This window comes from Oreochromis aureus, linkage group 11, assembly GCF_013358895.1.
Source record: "Oreochromis aureus strain Israel breed Guangdong linkage group 11, ZZ_aureus, whole genome shotgun sequence".
NCBI classification, from domain to species: domain Eukaryota; kingdom Metazoa; phylum Chordata; class Actinopteri; order Cichliformes; family Cichlidae; genus Oreochromis; species Oreochromis aureus.
Genome location: NC_052952.1, coordinates 21590685 through 21613382, shown reverse-complemented (window position 1 = coordinate 21613382; position 22698 = coordinate 21590685). Strand labels below are relative to the sequence as shown.

Sequence of the window (22698 nt, the reverse complement as noted above, 5' to 3'; positions counted from 1 at the left end):
CAGTACAAGCATGGCATACTTAATAAAGTGGCTGGTGAGTGTATATATAACACTTTTAAGAGAGAAAAAAGGATGGACAGTTACAGATCAATTTTATTAGTAATGTGTTGCTGGAAGGGTAAAAGATAAAAAGCCATTTAGATACGTGAAAAAAGCTTCCTGCTTTCCACATCAAACGGTTTAATTCTATTATAAAAACGTGGTGGCATATTAGTGACTAAAGACAAAATAAGGCATTAATTTGCTCCAAACAAACTTATGAAGTTACATTTATTGAAAACCATATATAACTATTAACTGTACAATGTGTATGTATATATTTTCATTGTTTTAGTAGTAATTACAATTTCATTACAGGCAGTCCACTACAGACATCTTTATGGCATTATCAACTGAAGGGTAATACCCCATCGTGGTCATATAGGAATTGGTCTTTAACACCATGGTCCCAGCTATGGCCATAGACAACAAAGTGTTTAGGAAGGTAAACGGTTATAACTAGTCTCTTAAACATCAAGAGTAAACATTTTGGCAAAAAGTCCATTCAAAGTGTATAGAGACTCATCTATTTGGTAATATTACAAGCCTAGACCCAAAATGTTGTACTCACATTCTGTAGCTGTGTAAGCACAGTGTAGTTGTGGTAGAATAGCTGCATTGTGCGCTCAAAGGAATACAAAATAAAAATAAAAGCAAAAAAATAACATCCTGGTAAGCAAAAGAGTTTTACTCCATTTTCTGCAGTCAGGTTTAAACAGTTCATGATCAACAGCCAGAATTTACAGGCTTATTATACAAAGGCATTGATTTGTCCAGGTATGACCGAGACATACAGTAAGTTGATGATGAACCAAGCAGTTGGCACACAAACCTTCTGATTGATAAACTGCACATGCTAATGATTTATTCTTCGTCCAAGTATCAGCAGGTTTCAATTTAAAAAAAAAAAAAAACATTCCTCAAATGGCTTCACCCTCTGTAGTTTGATTCAACTCATCGACATTTGGAAATACTTGTAGTCTCAAAATATATTTCAGTTTTAAACATCAGTCTGTTGCCTACTTGAACAAACTGCCTCTGCTGCTGGCAAATTTCTCAAAGTGCAAGCTGTTTTCTATCTGATTTACCACCTGATCTGACAACGCTGGGGATTAGTGCTGACTCTACAGCAGGATTTTAGCGTTTCAACATGATTTTGTTAACGGTCAGTCCCATCCTCAAAAGCTAAGAGTCTTCAAAGTGCAACAGTTAATTCATGTCAGGTGACGCTAATGCTAGTGGATCTACTTTCTGAAACAAAACACTGCATCAGACAGAAGAGTGTTGCCCTTTAGTTTGAATTGTTCTAGTGTTGTGATCTTCAGCGTGTTTGGGAAGAATAAGTGTGAAATTTACTTCTTAGTAAAGGCATGCAACATCTGTTAAACATCACTATCACTGTGCCTCCACTGGTTAAGAAAAAAAGGCAGATTATGCAAACGTTGGTAATAGATACCCTTCAACGGATCCACTGCTCGTACTAATGTGGTGACCCTGAAAAGCTTGATCCTGCTGCTCTATGTTTATTTACTTGCATGAGAAAAATGATTACTTGTAGTCACTTTTTTCTCCACTGATGCGCAAGAGTGGTCGAGTTACATGCGCTCAGACTTTATGTTTTTTAAATGTAGTCAACGGACTTTGATAGGTGAACGGAAATCAAGAAGATTAAAGTTTCATACATAAGAAGGAAAGGGTAAAGGTACAGCTGTACTGTACAGTATCAGATAAGGCATTCCTTTCAGGGACTAAAGTTTTTATACTCAAACATCTGGATGTTGATGTAAGATGAGGCTGTTTGATGATAGAGACGCGGCAATAATTTCACTGGCTCTTGGCCCAAGAGAATCTCAATACATTTTTATAGCTTTTCATGTGTACAAACAATATTCTTTGAATTTAATCTGATTTCTCTTCATCTCAACGTAAGGCAAAAACAAAAAAACCCCAAAATAAAACAGGTAGTGCTTCTTTGCATGCATACTGTTATGTATACATCCAACACATGCACTATCTGCACAAAAACCCATAAACATTCAATTGTTTTTCCCTCTCATCATCCCAGGCTGTGCTGTTTTCATGCTTCTCAGGGTACGCTGTACGTAATCCAACAGCTGTGCAATGAGGTGCATTTTTCATCCATTTTGAAATTCACTATTAATCCCTGCAGACATGCTTCAATGATGCGTGGCTTGGTTGGTTATCCCTTTCATTAATCCGTAGAAAAGCAGTTTCTGCAATTCAGGCTATTTGAAGTCTCTCAGCTACTCCCGTCCTCTCAGACTATGGATGGCAACAGAGATTATATAATTCAGTAGAGTGCTGATATGTCAATCAAATCAACCAATCCCTGATTAGAATCTGGTAATCCTCTCTCCAGAGTCTCCAACAATGAGACGGGCCATGGAAGGATGGATCTACAAAACATTAAGAGATCAGGAAAATGAATATTACTAATCACAAGTGTTAGCAAAACAAAGCAGCACAGAACATACAGTGCATAAGTGTTGAGTGTAGAAACATACAGTATGTAAGTTGAAGGAAAGAAAATCATGTTGCTGTTGGCAATGTGAATGAATAATCACAGATGATTAATTAAAAGTACAGAAAATCTAGTTATTACAAACTAAATTCAGACTGAGACAAATGAAAAGATCTAGGAATTTACCAGTGTGGTTTTGCTCAACAAGTATCATTTATGCTACATCTTGTTTTTCTTTCTGACCTGCGCTTGAAGCGGCCCGTAGGGCACAAGCTCTCCGTCCACAGTGAGTGTTCCTCGTGCCGACAGAGGCTGCAGCCTGAATGCTTTACAGGTAACGTGGCTCACATATGGAGAGCTGACAGAGTGGTGGGTTCCTCTTTCCATGGCAAAGAAAAGTCTCAGTAGAGTTGCTCTAGAGATCCCTGCTCGCACAAAAGTCAGATGGATCAGCCCATCGTCAAACCTGGCCTGGGGTGCAGCAAAAAGGTCAGCCCCAAGGTGGGTCTGATAAAGGGCCAGGACCAGGACAAAGTCCCCTTCAATGGTGATCCAGTCTCGAGTGGGAAGGGGCTGGTCGAGAGGGGGTAACAAATCATCCCTTGGTAGATTTAAAGGCAGCGAGAATGATGGACGGTTCTTGAAGGGTCCTGCTGGTTCAGCAATGTCAAAGTTAAAAGAAGAGGATGGCGTGCGTAAAGAGGGCGAGGGTGATGTGGAATTTGGGGTGTTAGGACGAGGAGCGAGGTAGGATGATGAGTGTGGGGAGGCACAAGAAGGAGATGAGGGGGGTGTGGGAGAAAGAGACAGGGAGAGAGAGTTGAGTTTAGGTGGGAGGGAATTTGTCTGGGAGTGCTGAAGGAGGGAGAGGGGCCTTGGCCGGGAGGCGTTTTGGTTTTTGTCCAGGGTTTTGGGCTTGTAAGAGAAGGGAGAATGACGAAAGGGAGAAGAGATCGTCAAAGCTCGCTCACGAGTGACATCCAGTGTGTATGAATCTTTCTGGTAGTAAGTTCCATTCAGATCCATATCATCGACGCCATTTGAAGTGCCTGAATCTGCATCAGCCTCCTGACTGAGAGGCTGGTTGCGGAGAGCTTCGGCTATCTGACTCGAAGGGGCTGAATTCTTTCTCACTGCCTGCCTGGTCTCATGAAGGCAATCCTGGTGGGTGACACCATCCTCTGGCTCTTCATCTGCCTCTCGCCCCATGACAACCCCATAGCTCTCTCCCAGCTCTCTCGCATGCAACACTCCCTCTCCTTCTACAGAACCACTGCTCCCTTCCCCGTCCTTACCTCTATCGTCTTCCTCAATCTCCTCTGAGTATTGCTCTGCTGTTCCATCATCTTCCCTCTCATCCTTGATCCTCTCCAGCCTTTCTTCCCTTCCCATACTGCATTCATCCCTTTCATTTGATTCTGAACTTGTCCCTGATCTCTCTGAACAAGTCCCTGACCTCTCCTCCTCTGCTTCCATCTCCATCTCTCCCTCCCTCTCTCTGTCTTCTGCCAGACTGCTTGCCCTCACCACACCAGTTCCTCCTCCCCTGGCCCTCTCCCTTCTTCTCTCCCTTTCCTTCTGCCTCTCTTCTTTTTCCCTCTCTCCCTCACCCCTGCGCAAGCTCCTCTGTTCACTGATGCCCATGTCAGAGCAGGTGCGATGGATAGGCGTGCGGCAGAAGCCCTCCAGGCCTTCTGTGATACTGCGGGAGAGCGGTCTCCTTGGTGGAGGAGGTGTGGCATCTGGTGATGTGGTGACAACAGAGGGTGGTAGGAAGGAGAGACGACCCTTGTAGGATCGAAGAGAAGCTATGCGCACTAATGTGCCCAGGGTGAAGCGAGCTGAGCCAAGACCACGATACCTGGCAGAAGACAAGACTGCAAGTGAAGCTACATTTTGAAAATGATGTCACATAATCCAGAATAAATTAAAAGTCAGGCTTTTATGAAGAAAACAACATTAGATTAAGATTCTGAACACTTGAAACACCCACCTCTCACTCTCAATGTCCACATCGGACACAAAGCCCCAGGCAACAGAAAGAAAGGAAAACAGTCTCCTGGGTGCTGCAGCACGGTTGTTGTTGGAAGGGGCGGGGCTTGTTGTCACAGAGACCAGGTCCATGGGTCGGACTCCGCCTCGGCAGAGCAAAAAGCAGCAGTTTAAAAGGAGGGGCTCTCGAAGGCACATGTCATACCTGAGGAAATTTAAAAAAAAGACAACAAGATCCTCCTGTCAGTAAAAATAAAGACAGATCTGTACAACAGCTATTCAAAGGCCTAGATTAAACAAAACAAATATACATAATTCTACGCTCTTTTGTTTAGGAACGACACATTGTTGTTTATGTAGTTTATTTCAACAGAATAAATCTGGGTATCCATGAGCTTTTTTGTAAGGTCAGTTTTCATAAAAATAAACTAAAATCATCTGAGTACCTCAGAGGGTCTCAGGATCATCTGAACCTCTGTGTACAAGCCAGCAGATAAGGACGTTACATTGAACATAAATGTCATGGCAACTGGATATTCTTCTCGGAAGTTCAGTAAAGCAAAAGAGACATGTCATCATATGAATATATGAATATAATAAGAAAATTCAGCACAAGCAAAGAGAGCACCCATTGACTCTGAGACCCTCTGTGATGCATATCCAAGGAGGTTTAAATCATAGAAAATTATTTCTAGACAGAAGGATTCATGGCTAGAAAATGAACCTGGTATCAAAATGTAGATAAAAATGAGCCATTTCATTGGCTAAAGGTTGTTTTGACCAGTGAGCTATCTCACAGGATGAGATAGCTGGCTGAGGGTTTACAGAAAGTGCACTTTTTTAAGTTTTCCAGAAACTTGTCAGAAAAGAGATAAATCATTCTGTTTCTGCTACTCTCTGTCAAAAATATTAAAGTGGTTAAGTTTTGCTGTTAAAGAGTCTGCATATGCAATCTGTAATATGATTGGCTCATTCAGAGGTCATAAAGTTTAAAGAATTAAGTTGACTGCACCCGTTATCAGTAAACAAAATCTAGACGGTCAGCATTACTTTAAATCATGCACTATGCAAACACTGAGGGAGATATGAAGACTTAATGTTCCACCTAATTCCATAATTCACAGGCAGCTGGAAGAAAAGCTTCAGCCTAAAATGATGTGCTCACCCTGCGTGGTGATTGATGGAGCCAGCCAGTGCATTCCCAGAGCCGCAGGGTAGAATGCCGACAGGGGTTTTTATTGCTTGTTCCCAGTCTGAGCGCTCCAACAGCCCATTAATTACCTGCAGGAAAACAAGACAGAAGATTTAAATAATCACAGTGTTAGACATAGACATACATTTACGTGCCACAATTTCACCCTGGTTGTCCTCTCAGGCCAAAAACACCTTACCTCATGCAGCAGACCATCCCCAGAAACAATGATGATGCCATCCCACTCTGGGAGTGATATCTCTCTGATGAGCTCTCTGGCATGGTTCTGACGTTCTGAGGGAGGGTAATTACGTTAATACCTGCAATATAAATGCATGCATTCTGACTCATTGGGGTGTTTTTGACCTCAGGGTGTTACCTGTCTGTATAAGGTTGTAGCTGATGTTGGCCTCTCTAATCATTGGCAGGATGTGGGTCTGACACCACTGCATTGCCTGGCCTCTTCCACTGAAGGGATTGACCAATAACAGTAGTCGCCTGGGACGAGGTAGCAGACTTCTTGAAAATTCTACACAAGAGAGACAGAACCGGATGGATTAGTTAAAACCTGCACAGCTCTGGTCCAGGACAAAGAAATTGGTTCAGCACATTTTCAAAACCAGCCAAATGGGACATAAGCTAAACTGGTATTACAGTGTTGCCCAACCTTGGACTTTGAATGGATTTATCCATTTGAAGCCTCCTAAAGTTCTCCTGACAGAATACATATCACACTGTCCTTCAAGAGTGAGTCTGTCAATCATTTAAAGTCAGATATACGATAAAGGACACATTTAGACTTCAGATTATAGGTATTAAAGTTGGTCAAAACTAAACAACGGCATACGAAGGCAATGAAATTACTCTTGTCCATAAAACCTGTGGGGAAAGTAAATATCTAAGGATAAAATTCAATATAAACTGTAGTATGTTATAGATGAAACCACTGGTGTATGAGAGGATATCATGCGGCTGTGCTGTCACATAATCCTTGATTATACAACAAACCACACACTTCACACAATTGTGCAGAAAACCCATCTGACCACACATATAATGCCCATCAGCATAAACATTCTCAGAATTGGGCCACTGAATGATTCAGAAATGTGATTATGAATGTTACACAAGCAGAAATTAAAAAAGAATGAGAGCTGCATCACTGCGAGTGAAGGGTATGCACTAAAGATCTCAGAAGACAAGGAGATTTAAGAGACTTAAGGATTAAAGAGTGAGCCTACAGACGAGGAAAGGAAAAACAGAAGATGGGAGATGCCGATTAACTTTGTGCCACACAGACAATGGAGACAAAAAAAAAAGTAAACACAAACACAAAGTTCACGCTGGGCTGTCAGATAACTGAGGATGGTGACTCCCCGCCCTCTGTCTCTGCATTAGACACTGAATGATACGGACCACGTGTGCAGGAAAGATAAGAGGAAGGATGTATGGCTTTAGATTGAAAAAACTCCACAAAAAAACTAAAGAAAACGTTGCTGTTATGTGAAACACAAAATCCAAAAGCTCTCAATGCTAAATCTCACAGCCTCTTAGGGTGCATTAGTATAAATCCTGATTTGTCTTTTATATAATGCCCCAAAATGTTGAACTACTCTTGTTACCACTGGTGCCCTCAGTGAGGAAATGTAATACATTAAAGTCTTGGTTTCCTGTGACATTACGCTAGGGTTAGTAACAGTTTACAAAGAGGGCATGAAGCAAAGTGGATTGATGCTACATTGTGTAGGTTTTCTACTGTAAACATCTGAAATTCAAGACTTTATCAGGGAGACAAATACAAAGGCTAAAGCTCCATAAACACTGTGGTAAGCTATTAGTGGTACTCTTTTAATTAAGTCATCAGCTCAGTGTACAGTACCAACGATTAGGGCGACTTGTGGTTTACAGTTGCTGCCACTGTCAAATGGATTTCAGCCTAGTCTTATATATTAGAATAGAGCAGATGTAGCTGTATATAAGACATCGGAAAACTGAATTTTGCCTTAGTGAATTTTTGCCTTATTGTTCACTAATTTGCTTTTTTTTCTATCAAATTGTGATAAAATATAATAAAAACTGTCTGAATTACTCCTGGAAAATGTTCAAAAGCTTTACTTCTACTGCCCATGGTCATTTATAATAAAAGTTATGCACAATTTTATCATTATGACATACTTACATTTAAGACAACATAAGAAAATTCATGCAAAACAAAAAAAATCACACTCTACAGTATTTAAATACACAAAATGTGTAGCTACTACTAGAGTCTTTTGTACGTTCATTTAAAAACAAGATCCAAGCTGTACAAACAAACCTCAGGTAAAACACACACTCACCTGTGCTAGCAGTGACGGTCACACCTCTAAGTAGACACTGTACAGCAGCCGACCACCTCTCAGCTTCAGCTCTGCTTTCTGCCAGATAGGCCCTCACCTGCCTGCGCCGGGACACTCCTTTCCTTCGTTTTCCTGGTGGGTACCAGTACAGCACCAGCAGAGGGGGAGCAGGGGACCGGGGGCAGCTGCACCCCACCAACTCTAATAAGGGTAGCAGGAGACGAGCTTCCTTTCCAGGCCGGGGGGACAGGCGCTGTATGTGTATGTGGGTGTGGGTGAGAGTTAGGGCATAATTGGATGCCGGAGCTGGAGTTGGAGGAGCAGCTGGGGACAGCCCTCCTGAACCACCCGGGCGGTTGGGACTACTGTTATTGTTGCTGTTGCTGCTTGTTCCCCAGCTGGCAAACTGGCCATGAAGGAGAGCTTCTGCTGGAGAAGGTGAGGAAGGTTCTGGGGATCGCATTTTCTTTGCTCAAAGTTAAGTCAGTCTAAAAAAAATTAAGGGCTTCTGAACTCAGATGCTTGAAGAGCTGGGCAATCTACCAGCTGTTCATGTTTTGCAGCAAAAATCGAAAAACTATGTCTGTCGAGAACTTTCTCCCTAAAATCTCTTCAAAATCATTCTTTTTGTCAGTGCTTCAGTTTAAGGGGTAAAAGTCACAAAAAATGATCTTCCTCTTGTTCCAGTTCAGATATATGTCTTCATTTGAAAAGAATACAAATAACGTTTTCCAGTTTAATCCTTCTTCAAATTAGAGTATTTTTTTATTGATCCAGTGAAGATGGGAACTGCTTAAGACCAGTCTTTGTGTCACAGTTAGAAACCTCCCATCAAGGTTTGATCTGTGGAGCTGTCAGCTTATACAGTTTGCTGCGAGTTGGAAAGTGGACAGAAAATACATCAACATAGTCACAACAAACAAGACTTTTATAAAATGTAAAATCAGTCATTTAAGCCAAAAAAAAGTGTTCTTCACAAAGATTGCATAAGTATAAAAATAAGTTTACATTACAATGTAAAAGCCGCCTATTGTGATAGCAATACAAGGCAGCTGAGCAGCTACTTAACATTGACAATTCGCCTTAAATAATTACGCAAATGGACAAAAATGAAACTCTTAGTTGCATTAAAAATGATCATTAGGTATGATCAAGACAAAACACAAACACGCCTTGTTTAGACAAGGAGGCTACAACAATTAAATTAAATTAATGCACAAGATTTTTGTAAAGTACATTGCATTTTAAGTGTTGCCCAAAATGTAATTAATGCCACAAAGATAGATTAGTGCAGACTTTTCAAGACCATTGATACTTCTATTGCTATCTTGATGTAAGTGACATAAAGGAGGCAGACAAAAGGAGTGACTAAGCCAGTTCCCTAGACAGTAGTGTGATAAGATTCACTCAATCAAGTACTACCCCGCAAGAGGAGGAGCAACACAAAGTAAGACAGGTGAAAAAACAAAAATGACAACAGAAATCAAAAACAAAAACAGAAACAAAACAAAAGACAAACAAGGAGACAGTTCCAGTTGGGTCCTTAGTTTATGTCATCTTAAAGTCCTTGAGTCAAGCCTCACGTTCCCTCCCAAATATCTCTGTTCCTGTTTGAGGACAAAGGAGAACAGCAGTTAGTGGAAAAAAACAACAGTAGGAAAAAAGAAACAAAAGCAGGGGCCTGACTAAGAAGCAGGTTCAGCATACCCTGAATATTTTTTCCTTATCTGGTTTCAGTTACTCTAACATGCACTGATCAGCTCAATAACTTAACCCAGTGTTTTCCAAACTACCTGCAAGTGCGTTCACATGAAGGGGAATTGTATTGGCAGCTAACACCTAAACAGAAATATGGACAAGTCCATGCTACACCAGCAGAATAACATATTTCACGAAGGAGACGAACACTAATATCAGAAAAATCAAGAGATTTTTTAACGACCTAATACAGGCTGAAAGCAACACAGCTGCTACAGACAAAGCAGCAGCGTGTATGTGCGTGTGTGAGCGATAAAGCAGTGTACAGCACCTTACTTCACTCACTTATTGTCCCAAGTAGGCAAACTTGTTGTGGAGGAAATTAAAGAAGCACAATACTGTGTCATTAAGACACAGGAGGATCTGACATACGTGTATGTAAAACATTTCAAATTCAGTGCCAGTGAGGTTAAACTCTGTGAGAACAAGTAAAAAATGAAGGAACACATGGGTTTCCTGTCTATTCACAAACTTTGTATAAAGTTTGTAAGAACAAGGCACAGATGTCCTGATTTAAGATCATGCTACTAAAGGCGTACAGAACACTAAAACTACTTTAAACTTGCTTGCAGAAAACAGAAAAAAGCCTGCTTCTGTACAGCCAGTGAAAGCTTAGTTCACATTGCCAGCAGTAAGAGTCAGACCTGCTCCCGGTGGAAGTTGGACTCTATCAGGGCTGCCCTTTGTCACCAGTTCTATTCGCAACTTTTTCAGACAGAATTTCTAAGTGCACTAAGTTTGTGGAAGGTTTCTGTTTTTGAGGCCATGGATAATCTCTCTGCTTTTTGTGGATTCATACAATTTCTTTTTTTTTTTTGCTTCACCAGGAAGTGACCTCCAGCACCGAGGTGGTTGGTAGCTTAGTGTGAAGTGGTTGGGATGAGAATTAGCACCTCTGAATCTAAGACACACGGTTCTCAGTCAGAAAAGGGGTGATTGCCCACTCAAGGTTGGAGAGGAGTTGCTGCCCAAAGTGAAGGAGTTTAACTATTTCTGGGTCTGATTCATGAGTAATGGGAGTTTGAAAGACGGACTGGGACAGCATCAGCAATGATGTGGACGATGAACCGGTTTATTGTGGTGAAGAGAGAGCTGAACCTGTTGGTTTACCCGTTGATCTACATTCCTACCCTCACCTGCGGACCCAAGCTCCGGGTAGTGAACTGAAATATTGACATCATCAACACAATCAGCAGAATTCCTTAGAGATAGTGTGAGAAACCTGGTCGTTTGGGAAGGGCTCAAAGTAGAGTCATTCCTCCTACACATCAAAAGGAGTCTGTTGTCATTCAGGGATCTGACTGGGATGCTTCCTGGGTGCCTCCAAGGTGAACTATTTTGGTCATGTCCTGAGGACGCTCTGGGCTAGACCCAAGAGATGCTGGAGAGATTATATCTCTCAGAAAGACTGTGAATACCTTGGTGTCTTCCTGATTGATTTTATCTCTCACCAAGGTATCTGTGAATACCTTGGTGTCTTCCTGGAAGTACTACTAGGGAGGTAATGGGGGGTAATAACACTGAAAATCCAGTGTTATACCTGATGTTACAACAGTAAGAGCAGAATCTTGCTCGTTAGTACAAGCCTCAGCAGTATGACAACACCACAATGCTGTGGTGATAACCATGAAATGATTTTGCAAATATTTAAGACATCAAAATTTAAGAAGCACAACAGTAAATTACATGAAATTAATACAATTTTAGCTTGATTGTACTGCACAAAAACAATACTTAAGTCAAGTACAGAGGAGGACCTTGACGATAAGAAAACTGATTATGGGTACAGGGTGAAGCAATATAAGATTCGTTATGCCCTTTGACCTGAGGTGCGTCTGTGCTAAACCACATAATGACTCAAGAGTCACACATCCTCAACTGGCTTGCTGAGACACTATTTTTTGTGGAGGAAAGGTTGCATGACAATTCATGTGTTTTTTTTCTAATTCAGGGTAACTTCTGGGTAACAGGATTTAGGGACACAATGTCTCTTTCACAGTTTAAATAACCTAACCGGTATTAGATTTTACAGACTTTGCAAGCATTAGCACATTCTCATATTTGTGCCAACCAAGAAGGTCTGGTATTATCAAAGAGCCATATCAGGATTTTTCCTGTATGTTAAATCTTTTATTTCCCACCAAAAAGGTTTTAACCTTCTACCAAAGGAAAACAAATAGAAGTATGATTTTTGAAAGTGGGATTTCATTCAGTCTAGCTTAAACATAACTTTGGTTTACAACATGCCCCCATATAATAGGGAAACGCACAGACTTCTGCATAAAGTACTCATGTTGACCCTAGAAAAACCCTGGATATATAATCAAAATACACCGATACACATGTATTATTTTCAAATGACATTACACGTGAGGTTAAAGCAATGTTAAATTACCAAGTCAGCAGGAGACGGATCATTAGACTTTAGCCCATAATGTACAATTGCTGCAGTCTCACATAGGACTTCGGTATACCCTAAATTAATAAACTGGTCACATCTTTCAACTTTTATAGCAGTCAGGAAACATTATGCAAGCGGTGGTGTAGACAAAATCAATACTTGGCTGATGTCCCGTCCTGATAAAGCACACACACAGAAAAAGACCCTGCCGATGCCCATTGTTGCACCTTACCCTGTCCTTGAATCGCAGGGCGGGGACACCCAAAAATAATAATAATAATAATACTATGCTCCGGCTAATTTTGGTCTCCCACACAATGAGGTTGCCTTTGAGTGACTTCAAAGTACTTTTGGGCAATTTTCGATAAGGTTACACTTTTTTAATTCGAACTCGCTCTTGTAGTAAAGGCGTTATTAAACATTTATTAGCAGCTTGTCTGGTAGTAACAGCTATGTCTATGTCGTTAAACTTTAATGCTACATGGATTTGACAGGCTGTTAGCCTGCTGAACTGCTCAAGTTTAACTATATTTTGACAGTTACAGCACAGACGAACTAGAGCCGATAACTCTAGCTTGTAGTGCTTGAAACGAGAAGGTGAAATATGAACTGCAGGCAGCGGGTCTTTGTTTACGGTAAACAGAGCTGCTAAGAAATAGTTAGCTAATGTAAACGGCTGACACGCTGCACAGGGGCTAACTAGGGGCTTGCTAACTGACATGTAGCCCCAGTTCAACCCGACTTACTAATATATTCAAATTTAACTCCACTAAGGTTTAGTGAGGAACACTGTGGACATATCGAAAAGAAAATTCCCCTTTTGTTTTTCGCTGGGTTTAATTAAATACTTAAATTAGCGCAGATAGGATACATGGTTTTAGCTAGCAGTTTTTAAGACCCTATCAAAACGAGGAACAGAAAAAGTTGTTTTCGAGCTTTGTATGCCGCCAGAAGCATATCTTTATAACCCATGTTTAATATAATTTAACGGTTTTTAAAGAAGAAAAGAAAAAGCCCCAACTACCTCATCTTGGCTCCCCTCTTTCGACAGATAGCCTCTGAATGCTGTGGCTCGGTGCAGGAAGTATATGGAGACGCAGGAGCAGCAGCTCTGAGCGGCGGAGAGGAAATCCAATGACGATAAGGAAAACAGTACACCCACCCACCGACATTCTCCAATCATTGACAGACCAGCACTTCCTGGCCAACTCACTTGTTATCAGGCCGGTTGATAAATGCCAATTAAAAGACGTGTCCTGTAACATTTACGTGGGGACATCAGTTTATTAGCCACATGCCATTCTTGTCCTCCAGCCTGGCTGATGCTTTAACATGAGCTTCACCATATTAACAATGAAGGGTGTATTTTGCAAGGGAGAGCAAGCACTCAAACAAAAACACAGAAGACATTTTGTACAACCAGCCTTTTATTGGTATCAGAGTGAAAACAAAAACGCATTAGTTCTTGTAGCCGCAGCTGGCTCTGCGACCACGGGCTCTCTCGAACTTCCTGCCCTTGGAGCGGACGTAGGGTCTGGAGAAAGACACAAAAGGGTTTAAATTTAGCAGGTCTAACACATCAAATTAAGTTCCATTTGTCCCTTGAACTCCGTGACAGTGGTAAAAATCAATTTCTTATTTTTCCAGTGGGAAAAGACTGAAGCAGGTATTTGAATGAAGCCTTTCATAGCTGGGCCTTTACATCATCCTGTGAGTCACAATCCAGCTATGTTGATGGATCATACATCATCCTAAGAGCTTCATTTGTTTAGGACAAAGTGCTGGAATTTATTTTGTTTGGGAACACATTTTACATCAATGCATCATTACCTTACATCAGCCTCACATGTCTTTACTTGTTAAAGGTAGGTTTCATTAACAGTAAATACAAAGTAGTTTTGAGGGGTCTTCTGATTTACCTCAAGAGTCGTTTTATAACATCATTATTAACATGTGTGAAAGACATTGTTCTACATTGACAACCAACAGCACCTCTGAACTCCTCAAACCTTATTGTTAGTAAAAACATCAAACACTGATTAAATCAAGAGAGATGTACCATATCTAGCACCTTTAAGATTAATTTGCTAATTATGACTCAAGTGTTTACCACTTCACTTCATGCTTTTAATAGGGCAGAGAATTCACTTTTGCAATCTCGTCCTAGAAGATGAGCCAAAGAAACAGCTACAGTGGTATACAGCTGGATGTGTATTTACTAAGTCTGAACGTAAACCTATTTAAAAAAGCATGCCAGAATAAGGAAATCTTTTAATTCTGGCCTCTGTGGACGCCTGGGCATTAAAGCATGAAGCAACAGTGGACTACTGAGAATCCCTCGAGCAGTTTTCACACATGCACTGGAAGCCCTTCTCACAGCTGTGTGAGTATGATGAACATCAAAAACTTAATCACAAGAGCACAAAACTGTATCCAGACATCATTCTGAAGATGTAACTTCCTGCTAAAACTAAATAGTGATTAGAGAACCATGAGGCTTATAATCTCCTTATGTGTGCTACAGATGAGAGAGGGCAAGTTAAGGCAAGTGTGGACAATGGTCTCACTGATTCTCTCAACGCAGTCCTGAGTACATGCACATAACCAGCTTTAGTTAGAGGCTAAGTACTTATTTACAACAACAACTTCACATCAGATGTACACTTACTTGGTGTGGCTGTGAGGGGTTCCAGGAGCCTTTCCAAAGTGCCTGTAAACCTCTCTGGCTTTACGGGGTCCTGGAGGACAAGACGATATTAAAGGTTAATATATCTATATACACATACAATTATATATACATACAAGTCATAACTGATGGGAGACCCAGATCCAGTTCCAATCAAACATCCCTCCAACTCAAATTTACTTTAAGTATTCTTTTAAAAAATATATATAATTTGCATGTTTCCTTTTTCTTATGTCAGACATTAAATTAAGTTCAAGAATCACATTTTAGTACAGACTAGATTTGTAAATATTAGGGAAGCACCAATGCAAGTTTTTCCAAGTTATAATGCCCCAACTTCAGGTGTCTGCTGATGCTGAATATAAATTCAAGTGTAAAATCAATAAGCTGCATCCCTAACTGAGAAAGATGTTGGGAATAATTGTTTTTTTTGTAGGAGAACATCATGAACTACTCAGACAGAGAGAAGGTGTGACGCACGTCCTAACTGCTGTTCGCTTCCTACATGCTATGCATCTCTACCTGTATCAAACAGTGAACTGCTGCTGAGGTGTGACAAATTAAACACAAATGAATCGAACCGCCAATACTAGATAAAGCTGTTTGAATCAAGAGGCAAATATCACACTGATACATCCTTACCAGATATACTGAACACCTGAAGGAACAAGAAGACTGAAAGCCTTAAGAGTGTAACAGACCCTAAAAACTAATATTTGCACTTATTTAATGTAATTATCAAGGCTATTTGAGGAAGAAAAAAAAGCCGATGACAAATGTTTAACACAATTCTGCAACATTATAGTACGTAATTACCTAAGCTAAACTAAAAGTTTACATGTGAACTGAACTAAAGTAATAGAAAACTATAATAATATAACAAGAGGACATGTCCTTAGTTTTAGTATTTGTTGGTTTGGTAAAATGTGTAATCACAGCTTGCCTAACAAGACTTTGGATGTCTTCAAGAATGTGATTCTACCAGTTTCAATTCTACTACTTAAAACCTGTTAATGATTATCCTAAAAATTGTACCTCGGGCATACAATATCCACATAATAATCAAGTATAAAACTAACACTGAAACTAACAAAAAACTAAATTAAAACTTAACATTCTCAAACAATAAAATAAAGAATCAGAAACAAGCAAACTGCTCTGGAAAGATACTGAACTTCAACCCAGTCATCAGTTCTTATTGCATGTGATTATTGGTGTTATTTGCCAATTTTTTTGGTTGTACCAATATTTAAATGAGTAAAATTTAATGCTTGGTTATCTCTAATGACAATAATGACTGAAAATTCCCTCAAAAAAAGTCAGGTGACCAAATCTTATGTGGTTTAAGATAGGAGAACACTGTCTTAGCCTTTCAGAAATAAGATATTGACTGCAATTAAAAGCAGAAAAATACATTGTTGTTTGATGTACAATCCTCATCCACGGCAGTGTATTCTTAGCCTCCAATAGCCACTGAAGCTCAACCACTACAGCTTCAGCAAACTGCACACTTAAGCTGTTATCTGGTTCATCTTCCTTATTGGCCAGTTTCTAGGGTATCCAGTGCTAACAGCTCGTTTGAAAAATAAGACCTCCAACTCAACATGTTCAGTTACCTGACAGCAGCACTGTGCCTTGTCCTTTGGGAGAAGCCAAAGCCAGCTGGTCGAAGGTCATCACCTGACCTCCTGCCTTCAGGATCCTACGGCGGGCACCATCAGTAACCCTCAGAGCACAGATCTGTGGGACAGCAAGCAGGAGGTGAGGTCTGATTTGAGATTTTTGTTTTTTTTGTTTAAAGCCAGCTTTACAATGTTGAAGAAGCAGTTAGTAAATGCATTTTCTGGTGGGGGTGGGAGTGAACTTGAACTGTTTTTTCTTAAATGTAAGGCCTACCTTGAGCTTGGGGATATCCTGAATCCTGACATCATCAGTGACTGTTCCCACGACGACAGCAATTTTGTTCTCACGACCGGGAAGCTTCATCTTACGGATCTAAGGGAAAAAATAAACAAAAAAAAAAAAAGAATAAATTGAGGCAAATCAGTGTGTGATTAGAGAACTGATAACAGGGATCACTAAAATAAAAATCCAGTGATTTGTTTTACAGAATCTCTAGAGACGCATTAAAAACTAAATGGAAAGAGTAGCAGAGATACACCGATCGAGGGTGCATAATCTGCTAACTTTCCAGCATTCTCGGCTGTGACCAGTCTCCTACATGACCGACTACGAGGCTGTCCATTTCATGAATGCGCAACACGTGCACGGTCCTGCAGAAAAGAAGTTGCACTTGTACACTCACAGCTATACTGGACATGCTGCGAATGTGGGTTTCACTGTGAGTGAAAACAATAAGTTGTCCACTTATGTCAGGAATGTTCATACCAGACAAACCAAATCTAACCAAAACCTAAACATTTTATTGAAAATTATGGCAATGAGCGACATTATTATTCCAGTACCCGACATTTGTCTTCTTACACAATTCTGCTGAACCTGCTTTGATTGGTGTGATAAAATCTGTCAGGTAAAAGTAGGAATACAACAACTCATTTTCCATTAAATTTTTCTACCTCTTTCCATCGGCAGACCAATTTTGTTTCATTTGTTCAAATGAGTTAAGATCCTGTAACTTTCTGAAACTGTAAAGTGAGCCTCTTTTATTATAAGAGTAACTTCTTCCTTAAAGAATTAATTTTGTTAGTATATGCTGTCAATTGTAGTCCTTAGAAAGGAAATACACAAAAAAAAATTGGAAATCTGAATCAGTAAATTGCAATCAGTGTATCTCTCATATGAAAAAGGAATACTACATTACTCCCATGTACAGTATAAAATTCATAACCTTAGAGAAGCCCTGATAGCCCTCTTCCAGCTTTATTTTAGGTTCACCGCACAGTTCGGTACATCAGGCTAGGGATGCTGAAGACTAAGCCATTAACCTGGACACCATAGCAAAAGCAAACAGGAGGATATATGTGTGAAAATCAAAGTGAGAGGAAGAAAGACCTACCAGGCGGGAGACAGCAATGGGAGGCCTGTTGGTCCTGCTCATGAACAGCCTCCTCAGGACGACCCTGTTGAAGGGAGCATTGGAGCGGCGGGCCAAGAACCTGTACAACTGTTTAAGGAAAAAACACCAGGAAGATCAGGAATACAGGTTTTAGACTGTTCAATCATTAAAATGCACAAGCTACCATTTCAAACTTCAGACACCTAGAAATTAATCTTACCTTGACCAGGAGCCTCAGATAGATATCCTGGCTCTTTGGCTCTTTCCTGTGCACCTTACGGTCCTTGTTGTGCCTGATGTCGACTCCCTGGAAAAGTGATTACAAGCAGATTCATATATTAATCAGGTAAGAAGAACATATAATCTTGACCAAGAACACCTCATACATCTAACCTCAACTGTTTATCTTTAAAATAAAAAATATAACACCGAAAACAAAATAACATACATTTAAGATGGATATTACACACTACATAGCTCATATTCATACACATAACTGCGGCCGATACACACGTTGACACTCTGCAGCTAACCGCTAACTCTGAACGGCACAGCAAACATGCACATAGTGTCAAAAAGGAAACTTCTGATCTTACGACACATACGTTAAAACTGGGACAAAAATAAACTGTGACCTGTGATAATATTTGGCATCTTTAACCCATTGTAAATCTGACTTATTCTCAACTTGAAGGCGTAAAGCTACCACCGGTGTCGGCTCCCAAGAATATAGGCTGATGTGAATTATAAAGTCAAATCACACGAAATCTTAGCACGAATCGGACATAAAGTATGTTTATAACGTGTAAATGTTTTCATCTAAAACATCAGGTGGTTTAATTCAGAGGATGACCGCGGATAGTCTGACTATCGTGTTTTAGAAATTCTGTTAGCAAGACCTACCATCTTGGACTCAGAGCGAAAAGGGAAAAGGAAGATCCGAGGTCTCGCGATAAGCTGTGCGCTAAGATCTCAGGCGCTTGATTGGTTAGAGAGCATGCGTTTCCTGTCCGAACAGCTCAAATGATATAGGATAGCGCCTCCAGTGGTAGAAACAGAAAATGAGCTTTTCTCGAGTTCACCTGGTGCTAGTTCGCATCTTTTTGGTTTAATTTAGTTATAAGAATTTAAGCAAATTAGTACATTGAGTAAAATACTAGAAGGATTATGTTTTTATCAGGTATTTTGAAAATAAACACGGAATTTCACCCAAAAAAGTAGTTTTATATCACAGAGCTTTAAAAAAATGAATTGTTTAGATTACATTTTGTATCAGAAATTGTTTAGCAACAAGAGAATGATTTATATTTAGCATATGAACACATTGTTTTGGTTAGTTAAGTGGAAAATTTTACGTGGCCTCATTATTAAAATTATAGTAGCTTTCTTTTCACCAGGCATTCATACTCGGTAATGTGTCTTGCGTTTTCCATGCTACATCGCTGCGCCATGCATTCTGCAAATGAAGCTGAGGCCACAGGGTGTCGCCAAAATGCAAAAAAGCGACATCATATTTAAATTTTAATATGTTTTATTGCTCCCTGAGCTCTTTATTCCTCTCAGATCTCTGCCTGGGGGTTTTGACATTTGCAGTGCAGTTTTATTACTACCCCGTTTTTCAGTGCTGATCTCTCAAGTGGTTCTTTTTGTGATAATGATTTTTGATCTATGCATATTGGAGGATTAACAACCCCTCCGGTTATAGCTTCAAAAGACACGCCAGCACACAGAGAATTAAGACGCTACCATTAAGTTACCATAAACCAGGGTTGTCAAACACAAGGCCAGAATCAACCTGTCAGATACCCCAGACTGTCTCACTGGACAGCTTTCAAAAATGTGAAGGAGGTATTTTCATTATGTGTGCCTATGACAAGAGGCACACATATTACTATTCGTCGGATTTATTATTATGTGTGCCTATGGAAAGAGGCACACATATTACTATTCGTCGGATTTATTATTATTATTATTATTATTATTATTCTCCAGTTTCCGCCTGAAATTTTGCAGCGAATCTCGCCCCGCAGTTTTGAGACAAGCTTCATATATGTTACCTCATTTTGTGCGGCTGGATCAGGAATGGTGTGCTATGACTTTTGGTGTTTATAACTATTATAGTTTTTAAATATTAATATTTTAGTGAAAATTTTCCGCGCCTCTCTGCCTAACAGTTTTGACAATAGGGTTACATATGTTAGATCATTTTGTGCGGCTGGAGCTGGACTAGTATGGTATACACTTTTGGTGTTCATGACTTTTATAGTTTTTGAAATATTTAGATTTTAGTGCAAATTTAGGCCAATTTCCATAGAAACAGACTTTATTTGTGGTGGGTTGGCTCTCTCTAGTGGTATACCGGGAGTAGTACGGCCGAAATCTGTATGCTTGTTTTAAACTCAATATCCCATAATGCATAGCACGCCTCTGCCGAGTTCAACAATGGCGGACACCTCTTCGTTTTAAACGTCTTTTATTCGTGTTTCTAGGTCACAAAATGAACTTTTAAGATATTTTCAGGCGAGAATGTAGGTGTGTAAACTTCAAATATCTGCTCGTTTTTGTCAAAACATCCCATATTATATCTGACGATGTTGCCGGGCTAACTAGCTAGCGTGGCTAGCGACCCTTCGAGCACCCGGGCTTGCCTTCAGTGAGACTGCTGACCATCACCTGTTCGCTCGCCAACAGACTGTCTTAGGTGGACTTATTTTTCGTTTATATGGGCCGATGATGCTGGTCGATGTGGAAATAATAACTGAGTTGTTTGGTCTTGGCTAACGCGCAGCTACAACAGAGAGCAGCTATCTACCGGTGTGTGTCAGAAAAACATGCGGAACGAGACATAGGAGGCGGCGAGGGACCGCCGATCGACCGGTGGTAGATCGTGGATCAGGCAAACCTAAGGCAGGAGCGTGAGGTGAACTGAATTTCAGGTAAGAAGTTATGAATTGCACAGGAGTTTCTATAGAGCTGTGTGCGCGCTAAGTTACTGACGTTGAACTTTATTTTATTCATAACGGTTAGTCCGTAGAGTTGCCGCACAAAACGGAATCGTCCCACATTCAGAGAAAATATTACAATTTATTCTGTCGTTATGAAGCCTCCCCTGTCATTCTCTGGCCTGTTGCAACTTCAATCGTGAAACTGATCAACGATCGGCTTTTAAGCTCTTGTTTATCGCGCTAAACAACAGCAGCACGTTTAAGCTTGATCAGCTGTTGTTAGAATTCATTTGATTTTAATTTTGCGGCTGGTCCAAACCAGGAGATGTCCTTACTGAATCATCAGAGCTGAACTGGTGATGGAGAAACAGGTTTACCCTTTACAGGGCTCGCAAAATCGCTAGCCCGACGTCCCGGGGCTAGCGATTTTTCAGTCGGGCTACCAAAATCGATCTCAGCCCTGCCCGTCGGGCTATCATGGGAGGGAAAGATATGTCAATGCTTTTGCATTCTTTCGCAAATGTAGCTGAGTAATTATGTCATCGGCATCGATGAGCCACTGTCAATATGTGACACATTGAAATCGCGTTTGAATTTGCGCTTGTTTTTTTTCTTTCACTTTCACTTTGCGCTAACTGTGTGTAGAGAGCGACAGCACTAATTGGTAAGTCACAGATTAATTGCACACCACTTCCTCTGACATCGTCTTATCAATCGTTAGCTTACTATCAAACATGACAAGTGAAATCTCCTGCAGCAAGCTTAAACGTGATAGAGGCTGATTACGCAGAGAATTGCTGATCGTTATGTAAATATGCATGTAAGAGCAGATGGATTTAAGCAGGTATTTTAGTTCTGCAGAGCCAAACAAGAGAGGTCAGGGTGAAGAAGGGCAGCCAAAGAAAAGCCAACCACAAAACGGAAAAGTTATGACAAATCAGACTATGAGGGAAAAAGAAAGCGCAGCTTTATGGTTTCATGGACTAAAGAATTTATGTGGCTGGAATACGACGAGCTAAATAACCTCATGTTCTGCCGGGTGTGTTGTGAGTTTCCCTCGATTTCTGAGTCGACAAGCGCCTTTGTTACTGGGACCAGTCATTTTAAGAAAGACCCCATCAGAACCCATGACAAATGCAAGAAATGCATTATTGCCCAGTCTGCAATATCTTTCCCAGAACAAACACCAATTGCAAAAAGCATACTAAAAATAAACCAAGCATAACAAGAAGTCCTGAAAAATCTGTTTAGAACAGCCTACTATGTTGCAAAGAGTGAACTACCACTGACAAAATTTAGCAGTCTTTGCAAACTTCAAAAAAGCAAATGGCCTAGATCTTGGTTGCACTTGCCTCTTACCTGTGATTTCAGTGGAAATGTCAAAAATAAGGATCTGACACAGACTGATTCCTGTTGTACAGTTCTTACAAGTTCATAGAAATTTGTTCAATTAGAACCAAATATTTGAGTTGATGATTGAAATTGTTGTTGTAATTTGTGTTTTAAATATTTTTAGATTGATGTTTTGTTTCCTTTACAGTATTATACTTTAATGTATAATATTGTAAAGGAAACAAAACATCAATCAAAAATTGTCCTCTTTTTTTTTTATTCGGGCTACTTAAATTTATTACCAAAAACTGAAGAGTGCCTCCCGAAGGGCTACCAGGATTTTGAAATTTTGCGAGCCCTGCTTTAGGTGACATGAATGAGTTGAAGGAAGTTATGAACTGTTTCTCAGAGACAAATAAACACCCAGCTCCTGTTTTTGTGTAGCTGACAGCTGGTAACTGTGCAGGGGCGGATCTAGCAAAGCTTTTGCCAGGGGCCAGGTAGGGCATTAACAGG

General features: G+C 40.3%; 2 protein-coding genes across 2 annotated transcripts; both read right to left on the bottom strand.

The window, feature by feature from the left end:
- Nucleotides 1–75: 75 nt before the first annotated feature.
- sphk2 (sphingosine kinase 2) lies at nucleotides 76–13327 on the bottom strand. The gene is made up of 8 exons (XM_031734099.2): nucleotides 13228–13327; nucleotides 8045–9651; nucleotides 6085–6234; nucleotides 5905–5999; nucleotides 5679–5794; nucleotides 4515–4718; nucleotides 2765–4382; nucleotides 76–2456 (listed from the first exon to the last, which is right to left on the bottom strand). The coding sequence occupies exons 2-8, from the start codon at nucleotides 8505–8507 to the stop codon at nucleotides 2394–2396; spliced, it is 2709 nt and encodes a 902-aa protein (XP_031589959.1). The 5' UTR covers nucleotides 8508–9651; nucleotides 13228–13327; the 3' UTR covers nucleotides 76–2393.
- Nucleotides 13328–13612: 285 nt separating this feature from the next.
- On the bottom strand, nucleotides 13613–18889 carry rpl18 (ribosomal protein L18). Its single transcript, XM_031734101.2, has 7 exons — nucleotides 18809–18889; nucleotides 18126–18212; nucleotides 17906–18013; nucleotides 16786–16884; nucleotides 16506–16629; nucleotides 14872–14941; nucleotides 13613–13737 (listed from the first exon to the last, which is right to left on the bottom strand). Exons 1-7 carry the CDS (start codon nucleotides 18809–18811, stop codon nucleotides 13662–13664), a joined length of 567 nt encoding a protein of 188 aa, XP_031589961.1. The 5' UTR covers nucleotides 18812–18889; the 3' UTR covers nucleotides 13613–13661.
- Nucleotides 18890–22698: the final 3809 nt, after the last annotated feature.